General features: G+C 32.9%; 1 protein-coding gene across 1 annotated transcript in view; it reads right to left on the minus strand.

The window, feature by feature from the left end:
• Nucleotides 1-12,333, minus strand: part of LOC108741275 (probable chitinase 10) — an 86,273-nt gene that overhangs the window by 28,760 nt on the left and 45,180 nt on the right. The window contains exon 2 of the mRNA XM_025976492.1: nt 514-619. Within this exon, the coding sequence (XP_025832277.1) occupies nt 514-619 (106 nt within the window). The remainder of the gene's footprint in view (nt 1-513; nt 620-12,333) is intronic.

A 12,333-nucleotide genomic window follows, 5' to 3' on the forward strand; every position in this document is an offset into this window, starting at 1 on the left:
TGTCTTTCATTTCCACAAAAAAAAAACGAAATGACTTTCCGAACAACCCTATATAATCTTAAGCATATTTTACAACTTAAAAAGAAACTTCTCCCCCAAGACGGTATAAAAGAATATCTAAACATACATACTAGGGTGGCACACAAATATTGACTATTTTTTTTTCAATCTCGAGTGAAAAAATGTTAGTTTTCGATGTTTTAAGAACTCTCTCCAAAGGACAGCTCAAAAAAAATGTCGTTCCAAATTTTTTAAGACTTCAAAAATCACCAAAAATCGATTTTTTTTATTCAAATTTTTTTTCTTGTTACGGTATAATTTCATAGACCAAAAAATAAGTTTCTGGGAGTTTCAGTTCAAAATTTGAATTTTGAAAGGTCTATTAGTGGGTGCAATGGATTTTATGACGCAATGGTTTTAATTGAAATTCATATCAAATTTTTCAAGAAAAATATATAAACACCTGCCTTTTGTATAAAAGTAATGAATGAAAATATGAAATAACAATCTTACCTTTATTGCTATTGTTGTTTGCAGCTGTTGATACTAATTCGATTATTAACAACACAAGGATGCCTGTGATCACTAGATTCCGAAATTTACACCACTTTGGAGGTATCTGAAAAAAGCAAGTAATTTAAAAAATTAGTACACTAGATGTATTAAATAATGGCCAAAACAAAAATATTTAAACGCCTGGTAATGCTTTCTGAAATGATAAATATAAATATTATATTAAAAAAAATTATAAAAAGAGACTTATTAAAAGCAGAATCAGGAGTTAAGAGGAGAAGAGATAGACCTGGATTAGATTACTGTTCGCAAATNTGTACAATTTAAACAACTTAAGCAAGAAAACTCTTGAGATAAACCCTTTCAAAGTTTTACGTTTGTTATTGTGTATCGATTTACCTAATTAGTTATTAGTTGTAAATTCTATATTATGTTATATATATATATTATTTATTTTGTCAAACATTTTCCGTTGGTTGAAGAAATGTTATCTAAGCATGTAACTTGCAATTTTTTCCCTCTCATTACCTATTTCTGTAAATGTTTATGCGAAGACACATAATAAATATGCGCAAGTCCCTAATTAAACAACAAGTATAACTTGAAGTTGTTTATTGGATAATGGAATATGAGCTAGAAACACAGAATGTAATTACGACTTTGAAAATGGCAGTCCTTGTCTGTTGTCTCCAGCTCGTTGTCAATCCGAGGTAATGAGATGGGATTTTCATGCCCCAGTTGTTCAGATAAGTAGATTCACGAAAGCGAATGTGGTGGCAACGTCGTTGGCTGTAAGCTGTATGTCAATATATCATCATCTACATTGATGTCGATGTTCATTTGTATGTAGGTACGTCGTGGCTGATATGACAGGATTTAGGAATATTAACCCTCGGTTGAAGTTAATGGGTTATTCAAATATCGGGAAAGGGAGATAAGTGGAAAATTCTTGATCCAACTGGTATCGAAATGGGTATCGCAAAACTGTTCTTGACTTAAGCCGGTGATAGGTTTAGGTGCTCTTATTCTATCAAAACCAGGGGCATCACTTCGTTTTTGTTTTCTGAATCCAAGTCAGATTATATCAAATAAAAAGAACAGGGTGTGTCCGTTCGGTTTGATAACAGGGAGGTTTTAAACAGTAAAAATTTAATTCGTTATCATCTGTTCTTTAATAAAATTACTTATTAATAAGTCGAGATCCTTCACTACCCTAGACAAAAATTTTCAGTCTCTCAGAGATTTTCAGAGTCTTTCAGCGTCTCTCACAGTCTCTCAGTTATTGCCTAGGTGTTTTTATGGATCTCTCACAGTCTCTGTATGAGAGACTCGAACGATAAAATTGTTAATTCAGAGATTCGAGTCTCTCACAGAGAGACTGAATGAATAAAACTGAAAAATTGAGAGACTCGAGTCTCTCGTAGAAAGACTGGGATCTCTGAAATATGTTGAACTTAGAAAATTTTAACCATGTCTATCGATACACCATTTATAGAGAGATTCAAGTCTCTCGTTCAGAAATTCGAGTCTCTCGTTCAGAAACACTAAACAGTTTTTTTGACAGTCTCTCGACAGTCTCTCTCAGCGACAGCAGAGAGACTCGATGAGAGATGGAGACTCGAGTCTCGCTTTGAGAGACTCTGAGAGACTGAACATTTTTATCTCAGGTATCATTATACTTAATCATAGAAGCTTTTCTCTACCTCTTTTTTCATTGCTATTTTCATCATTTTCTTCTAGTCTTTTCGCTTTTGATTTCACTCAAGAGTAGTGATGAGCAAAGACCAAAATCAAGACTGTCCCATTAATAATCTGAATTTTGACATATTTCTTTAAAAATTATTTCAAATTTCTTAATTGTTACAATTAAATTTGTAATATCAACTGAAATACCTAGTCAATCTATTTCTGCTGGGATTTTATTTTTACAAATTCGGGTCCAACTTGTAATTTTTATTATTTTCGCTTGCGAAGCAACGGGCTAGTGGGATAAATTGTAAATATCGCTTTAATATTTAGGTAAACTTTTGTTTTTTTTCTTTCTTTTCTCCGTGTAGTGTTAAAATAGTAAAGAAAATTGAAAATTTCAAATACTGAAAATATTTTGTTCAAAGAAAAGAATAATTGAAACTGCTTTAAATAGTTTAACTTATAAATCCACTTGAAGTAGTAATTTTTCTTTTTATTTGATCTTGGTTTTAGTATGGGATTTGTTCGTTGTATTAAGTCTGATTAACATTACCTTTAGTATATGTTTTTTGTTTTACTGTCTACTTCGCCTTCTTATATTGACCCAAGGTGGTTAAACAGAATAGAAAAATGTTAAAGGTTTATATCGCTTATTAGAACATAAGTATTTATAAATACGTAACACTATGCTGTAACAGTAGTTATGTACCTGCGTAATATATTATAGGTAAGGTATGTCCGTACATGGAAATATTTTTTTTTCAAAGCAAACGAGAAGCTGTAACACTAGATTACAATCTTCATTAAATTGCATAATAACAGAACCACATGTATAAAAGACAAAACCACTGCCCTTGAATGGAATTCCTTTACCTAAACGGGTATATAATAAAACATGTTTCCTTTCTTCAAGGTTTTTGCTATTAGTTATTAGAGTTATAGGCAATTACGCGATATTTTAATATTCACAATAGATATTCAGACACACTTGACAAAAGTAGCAGTTTTGGAATGTAAACAAACGATTAAAATAACGCGACAAATGTTTTTCGAGAGTATACAATTTAACAATTGCCTTGCAGAAGGTAAAAATAAATGACCTTTAAAAGGTTCAACAGAATTTTAACGGTCGTTTGCATAATTTTAATGATTTTCATGTCAGTGATACATTATTTAATAATTATGTACTAAAATCCAACCTACTAACCTTTACATTTACGATACAAATAGCCGAACATTCGAGAAAATCCAAAAATAAGTTTACTTATAAGTCACTATTAGTAACTTTTTATTTAATTATCCAAAACAATTTAACATCTAGAATGCCATATATCGTTTTCTTTAACACAAACTTATCTGGATTATCAAAAGTAATTTTTTTATAATTGAATCTGGTATTTAAAACAATATACAATTGGCAAATAGACCTGTCTCAGCTTTATAGATGTATGTCATGATAAAGTCAGGTTTTTCTCAATGCTGTTAAATCAATTCAGTTGTTTTTAGTTTCAAGACGGCTGTTTGATACAATAAAATTCAGTTTTAGCAAAAAAGGCACGATCAATACGGCTTAAATGTGAAGGCTGCTGTTTCGAAATTAAACATATTCTTTTGAAACAAATGATAGAATTTGACGTTCTAATTGTTACTAGTGAGGTGACAGTCACATTTCAATTATTAATTATTTGAGAGTTTGTTTTTGTTAATTATAAATTTCTTAAGGTAAATCTGTTTTCGGGGAAATAGAGAAAGTAAAATAATTCACTTACATTAGAAAGCATAGTTGTAGGTAGGCAAGAAGACTAGAGATAGGAGCAGAACCTACAGCGAATCCGATTTGACGCATAGACAAGATTTTAAAGGAAAAGAAAACAATCTTTACCCCCAACAAGAGCTAACTAACACCCCAATTGACCCTAAATTATTATGGTTTTCGAGCTACGGAGACCTATAGGGTGTTTCTATAAAATGTAGCAAACTTACAGAAGGTAATAGGTGATAAAATAAGATAATGAAGTAATGTTTAATGGTCTAAAAGTCAACCGTTTTCGGGAAGAACGTATTTCAAGGGTCAGTCCGGCCCTGGTAGAATCACGCAAAGAAATACGATATTGCAACGTCGCATTCAATCAGCTGCTAATTGACAGCATCCAAGTTGTAGTTTTTTTGTATTTTAGTACTCATACATGGTTTGTTATTTGTTAGATTAGATTAAATGTGATTAACGATGTTCAGAATAGTATTATTCCATTGAACAGTTGCGTGAGTGTTTGGACGAATAGTTGCCAATTCACAGCCAGGGCCGGCTTCGGATTGCAACTTCTTCTAATTTACTTACAATTTATTTTGTCCTCTATTAATCACGTTGCTTTACTCAGCATGCGATTCCCTATTTCATCTGGATAACACCCTCCAGAACTTGTTTCGGATGCACCCTGTAATACCCTATACATGTATAATGACATCCCCGCTAGATATTATACTTATATTATAAAAGAACATAAACTTTCACGACCAGAATCTATTGTAAAACTATTATTCAAGTTAGGTCCAGACGTTTCGTCAGGGCAACTGAGACTGGCATCTTCAGTAGTGCAGCTGACAACGTTAACGAAGGTTATGCTTATAATAAAACAGTGGATAAATGTATGAACCCCAAAATCGTCATTTACAAACAAAGGATACAGTGTAATATTTTCCCATTTTATTGTCGAGATACTTTTTTTTAATAACGCAATTCATTTTAACTCTCACGACCTGAATAACAAAAACCCGGGCTTTAAATGTACGTAGTACGAAGCGTGTGATAATGTCTGGAATACTAAACAAACTCGTGGGCGTTTCATGTGATTCAGACAGAACAAAGACAAAATTTTAAGACTTGAGTGTAGTTTAACGCCTGCTACTATCTCTCGTTGATGAGGATTGTTTTTAACTTAATTTAAGTAAAGTTATTGGTCTTCTTCCAAAAAGCATCATCATAAGGTCGTCAGACTGGTTGGACACGTACCTCCACTTGGACAAAACTAAAAAAAAAACTTTTGGGTGTTTCCTAGTGGGCGGGCAGTCCCTCCGGACTACGCCGGAAGGTACGGCGGAAGGCCCTCTTCAGCCTGCTTTCAGAAATCGTGGGAATGGGTGGGTGGTGGTTCGAGTGAGAAAGTTGAGACGGACGAAATGAAGACAGAAGAGAGTGAAAGATTATCTGTGGATTATTGCTGCCTCAGCATTTGCCTAAGTGATCCAAGGAAACCACAGAAAAACTTGGACCAAGGCAGACGGACCCGGAATCGAACCGGCGTCCTCCCGAATGCTAAACCTTTAGGCCATGCCGCTCGGTTGGTTGGACACGTACCTCCACCCTTACCCATCCTAAGCTAATCTTCGCATTTCCCTAAAATTAGAACAAACCTTTGGCACTAAGTTCTGTCGTGACGATTGAATATTGATATTTCAATACGCTCAACACATCAAAATATTGGTGCAACCAGTCAGATAATTCCATAATCTTGTATCAAGGGAGGAAATAGCTCTACAAAATAATACAACTCCAAATACCTACATGAGAGATAATAAAAAATTGCCGCAAAGGTATTAGCAAAACTGCAGTAGTCAGTCAGTTTGTTAATGGTCGTTCGAGGAATACGTGCATAGTTTGGAAATTTGGAGGTGCTCCAAAAGATGCAAATTTATTCGCCCTTTAATCAAAAATTGAAATGTCGGTCTTTTGTAAAAGTCCTAGATAAATAGGAACGTAGCCAAGTACAAAAAGGCTTACATTTTCTATTAACCAGCACTTCATTTATAGTTCATACAGTAGGCAGGTACAATAATTGTATGTTATATTATAAAAGAGAGTCATCGAAAGGAATATCTCACATGATAACAAAAGTATAAGGACTGCCGTTTCCAGTTAACCTATTTTTATGAAACAAAGTGCACATCAAGTATTAAGGAATGCGTTTTATTTTTAGGGTTCCGTACTTTAAAAGGAAAAAAGAATCTTTATATTATTATTTCTTTTTCCGTCTGTCTTCCAATATCTTTTTCTCAGGAACACGTGGATACATCAAGTTGAAATTAATATCAAATAGTCAAGTCTGCATTCTCTTGGAGCTGTGAGAAAGTCAAATTTCTAAGTCAACGCAATCAAAAGATATGCCATACGGCGAGAAAAATCTTCGAGGCTCGATTCCCGTGATGGGCGAACTATTTACATGCCTACAAGTTTGTACGGAACCCTCGGTGCGTGAGTCTGACTCTGGCAGTTGGCCAGTTTTTCTGTTAGTTCTGAATTTCATTTTAAAAAATTGTTTCCTCTTTTGAATATCAGAAGGATGGAAATACTACTAAAATTATTTATTAGATACCTCATCATAATCATCTTAAGGTCGTCAGTCCCAAGACTGGTTGGACACGTTCCTCCACTATTTCCTATCCAGAGCTAATCTTCGCATTTCTTTAACAAAGTGTACAGTTATTTAATTTAGGTCTACCTCTACTCTTCTAAATTCCTGTTTCTGCTTCTAACATGTCCCTGACTAGCCCTTTATGCCTGAGAAGGTGTCATATCTCGCCTATTTCGTATTGACTTCCATGGAGTCCTCTGTTCTCCTATTCTTTCTAATACCTCTTCATTTCTAACCTTCTCTATCCATGATATCCTCATCATTCGCCTATAACACCACATTTCGAAGGCTTCTAACCTTTTCTTTTCCGCGGCCCCTCGTCCATGTTTCGCACCCGAACAGCGCCACTCTCCAAACATACACTTTTAACAATCTTTTTCGAATTTCTCATTAACCATTCGCATCCATAGAAGTTACTCCTTTTTATGAAAGGCGACTCCACTCTGGGCTATCCTTTGTTTTATATCCCCACTCCTCCTTCCGTCCTGACTTATCTGACTTCCTAGATACCTAAAATCAGCTACTTTTTCTAATCTTTCGTCTCCTATCTTTACATTCGCTCTTTCCCTACATTTTCTTCCCTTGCATACCAGCATTTTTGTTTTACTTTTTCATGTCTATTCACAAAAAAACCTCTTTGATCTAAAACTACCACTTATACAACCTAGACGCTAAATTGAAATGTTAACTACCACATTATTCATTAGCATCATCATGCACAAAGACAATTGAGTAGTTAAAGCTGACAGTTGAGCATTGTCTTTAGCGCTTCTTCGTGTTTTATTTAGAAGTGACGACAAAGGTGTCGGCAACTTAAAATTATAGTTTAGTAGAATCTGGTACACTCCATTTCCTTTTGTTCTCCGGCACCATAATTATAGAGCTGTCTGTCGACCATCTTTGACATTGAATCGAAAAACGCCAGTTCATTGCAATGTAATGTACGATGACGAACATCGTAAACATTTATTTACATAGCCTTCAAGAGAATCATTGTTTAAGGACGTTTTGGAATCAGAATGGTTTAAACATTAGGAGTAATATATGGTAAATATTGTAAATTAACAACCGGAAAAAAGACTGTTATCGACATTGAATTTTTTCAATGATTGAAATTGCTGTTTTTTATGAGGATTTGGAAAATATAAAAATACCTTTAAATATTTCTCTAAAATACAGAATACAGACCATTTCGAATTATTTTATTCGATTATGGTAACGTGCCTATCACGTTGAGGTTAGCTACGCCGGGATTCGTTTCAGCAAGTAGATATCCATATATTTAAATGGAGCATACGTAATCCTAAAGTGTAGCATCGTACTACAGATGGCGTTTATCGCGCCATTTGTAGAATTTTCTAAAACGCGCTGTTAAGACAGCAGGTAAAAGTTGGTCTGTGTTCTGTCTGAGCTGTCTGCGACGTGCTGATGAGATCCAAAACGATCGAAATCGCGATCCGCGTCTAGCAGTTTCGACAGAATATAGACCACTTCGAATTATTTTATTTCTCTAAAATGAATACAATCTCTACAACCAAAACAAAAAATTATTAAACCTTTATGGAATCCTTTCTATAATTAGAAACGAGTAAACAGAAAATGTTACCTAAGTATATAGAAATTTAAAAAATTCCGAAAGTTAAGAATACATTTATACTTCCATGCTTATATGTATAGATGTCTATCTGTTAGGAAGAGGCGAATTTTGTATTCTGCTTAGAAAATTATTAACAGTGTGGGTAGATATTAATAAAGGGATAAAATTATTTAAATAAGTTACTATATGTATTGGCCTACGTTATTATTAACAGAGAAATTCAGAACTAACTTCTGCCTAGCTTCTAATGATTCTTCAATCTATTTGTCCGGATTATTATAATTCCCGCTATTTAAATGATCGATAATAATTGACCTACTAACCGATCAGAAAATGTTGCAAATTTTAAAAAAATAATTTGAATGTAGGTACTAACTTATTCTATTATCCCAGAATCTGAAGAATGATGTGCGATTGATTTGCATACTACGTTACATACACGCACATATATATCATTATAGATATATAACTAACTTATTTACAGATATTTATACAACAATGTGTTATTTATATCACTTTTTACTTTTCTCGTTTGTGCACTATTCATATTAGCTGCCTTTTGTCGACCAGACTATAAGTTTATTTACACTGTTAAGGAATGTTCTTGAATATTTCCGGAAACTTCCTCTAAGTTCCTTCTGTCGCGCAGTCTTTGTTCGCTATATGATTTATGCTTCCCGGTTATCGTCTTTTGTGGATTTGATAATTACTATAGGTACCTAATTAATTATAATTAACTTGTTTTAAATAAAACTGTAACCGTCGTAAAATGATTTTAAGGCAGTTTGTAGAATTCTTCAATTGTTTTTCACTCATTCGTTAATTTATTCGTAAAGTTGCTTAAAATGAGGTTCTTAGTGGTATACCTGGGCAAGATATATATTTTTATTTCTGATGTATTTATTATTAATTAAAGTATATCATTTAGGCTTGCTATATAATGCCTAATGATTTGGACAGACACCTTGTGTAAGCAGGTCAACTGCGTAAAATATTAATATTATGTATCATATTTACAATTCTGGATTAATCAACAATTTCAGAGTCTTCACCTGAATGTGCTAATAAGGGAAAACCACTAACGGAAAATGAAAGTTTTTATGGGTTACGATCTGTTATTCATTTTATTAACCGTTAGAAAGAGAAGCCAACGAACTCATGTTTTAATAACACTCAATTTGAATTTTAACCGACTATAATGAGTGTAATTGATAAGCACCGCTTAAATTTCTAAACATTGATGGGATATATATGTAATTTAGTTATTTCAGTAAAAGGGAAAAGACAAATAATGATGATTATCATTCACTGAAAAGGGTTAGATACAAAAAATATTTAGAAACAGAGTATTTATTAAATTAGAATGAATAATACAAATTAGGACAGTTTTTATTAGGCAGGCTTTTTATAATACTTAATAAGTTATTACATTAGAAATTCGAAAAAGATTATATTACAGGTGTATGTTTGAAGCACGGCGCTGTACGGGTGCGAAACATGGACGGTGGGCGCGCTGGAAAAGAAAAGGTTAGAAGCGTTCGAAATGTGGTGTTACAGGCGAATGATGACGATACCGTGGATAGAGAAGGTTAGAAATGAAGAAGTATTAAAAAGAATAGGAGAACAGAGGACTTTATGGAGGTCAATAAAATATAGGCGAGATAGGTAGGACACCTTCTCAGGCATGAAGACCTACTTGTCGACATATTATAGGCAGAAACAGAAGTTAGAAGGAGTAGAGGTAGACCTAGACGGATGTTCTAGCATTAGAAAGAAATGTGAAGATTAGCTCAGGATAGCAAAGAGTGTAGGTGCGTGTCCAACCAGTCATAGGATTGACGACCTTATGAAGATGATTAATTTATTATTGCTGGTGTTTGTCTGGAAGAATTACCCGGTACTACCGGGTAATCGGCGTTATTATCCAGTACTCGGCGTTTTTATCCGGTATTCGGCCGGATCTTAAAAACATTGCCGATTCCGCCGGGTGCAGGATACAAACCGAGTAACCGATATCTCTAGATAAAACATGTTCGACTGACACAATTGATTATAACATATGTATTTTAGTTTTTTTTTTACCCATAAAACGTGATTTATTAGGCATTTGTTTGAATAATCTGTTATTAATTTTATGTTTAGGAATTAAAAATTTTATAACCTGAATAAGTACATATCTTATAATAGGCATTATTATGCCAAAACAGGTCTTAAAATCCATCACCCATATACCTAGATACATCTTGTAGTGTGTAGGTACCAATATTTTCTCTGACCTTAGGTCATTGTTATTTTGTCACACATATGACACTTATTCTAATGGCAATAACGGCAAATTTACTGTTTGCAAATATTACGTACGATAACCTATTAAAAATTCGAGGAAGTTTTCTCTTTATATGACAGTGTAGCAATTTAATTTATTTGCTTTCTAATTAACCAGGCATTTTGTTAAATAGCTCAGCATTCGAAAAGAAAACATAATTCAGTAAGTGTAATTATGAAACGGTGTATAAAGTGAAATAAAACATATTTCCAAAGGAAAGAGAGGATTAAATCCTAAACTGGCTAGTTTTCACTTTCCACAAAATTTTGAAATGACAGAAAAGACGTGTCAAGAAAACAATAACGAAATAAAATAAAAATTGAAAAAAAAAATGCAAAAATTAGAAGAAATGTTAATAGACTAATGAGTTGTAGCAAAAATTAGATACCCATTGTAGCATTTATTCTATTATTTCGTCTATAATTAGTTGTCATTATCAGTCTATGTATGTCCTGAAGGAAAGTATCACCTAATGAAGCCCGAAAAATTTTTTGAAATTAGTTCTCTAATTTCTAAGATTACCTCCGACCAACAAGCAAACAAATTTATAATAAAATTTTCCTATAAGTAAATATATGCATACATGCATAAAGATGATTAAGCTATATTTAATTTGCATTCAATGTGAATACATATATGTATATATATAAATTGAATACACTTGTAAATCATTCATTGTACTGTAAGGAATAACAGTATATACTGTATAAAACTAAGACAACGCTAATCAAGAAACAATTACGATTCAAATAACGACTAACTAGAATTAATCAATTACGTAAATTACGTCAGCTTGGTAGGTAAAGAATTTTTATTGAATTTATACCTAGCAGTTACGATTGCTACTTGACAGTTGATAGACAGTTGTAATGTTTAAATTACTTACAGAAGAATAATTTTTCAATTTTCATGATATCCAAGGATGTGATGTGTTATCGGATCCCATGAATACAATGAGCTACTTAGTGACAATGGAATATCTATTAGGTACTATTATATACTTATGTTCTGAAATACTAGGCGATACAACAACAATTTCTAATTCAATTGTTCGAATTTTCAAGATTTCAAATCTCCAAGTTTAATAGTATGTTGATTTTTTCAGTAATGGGCAAAAAAATAACATTGGTTATTTACAATAAGTCCATGTTTTAAGCAGGATAATTTACTGGACTGCATTTTGAGCTTTTATTGAAGTAGGAACTTTTAATTTTGTTAATTTATTGCTGTTAATAAAAAATGTAAGGAGGAATTTTAAAGGCAATTTTGTAATACAGAAACTGCCACCGTTAATAACGTGATTCATTAATTAATTTTCAGCCACCAACATAATTTATGTTAAGACGATTAGTCGCTTAACATGCAGAAGACGTTCTACTGATCTTTTTCTTTACTTTTGTATATATACTATAAATATGAAACACTTTGACGTTTAATATGGGTTAATATCAAATATTAATGTGAAAATTCATTTTAATTTACTTCCACTACAAGCTATCTCAAATGAATGAGGGAAAATTTTATTGCTGTTGTCACACCCTTGCCGGGAATCGAACCCGGGACCTTTGGCTTCACGCACCAATGCTCTCACCACTAAGCTACAAGAGGTGACAACAGCAACAACGACAAACCGTACTTATTAGGTCACGAATCTGTCGAAGTAATGTAACTACATTAATACTATGAATATGAAACACTTTAATATTTAACTGGGGTTAATATCAAATATTAATGTGAAAATTCATTTTAATTTACTCCCACTATAAACATTAATTTTCACATTAATATTTTGTATATAT

Source organism: Agrilus planipennis, unplaced genomic scaffold (assembly GCF_000699045.2).
Source record: "Agrilus planipennis isolate EAB-ADULT unplaced genomic scaffold, Apla_2.0 scaffold21, whole genome shotgun sequence".
Lineage (NCBI taxonomy): Eukaryota > Metazoa > Arthropoda > Insecta > Coleoptera > Buprestidae > Agrilus > Agrilus planipennis.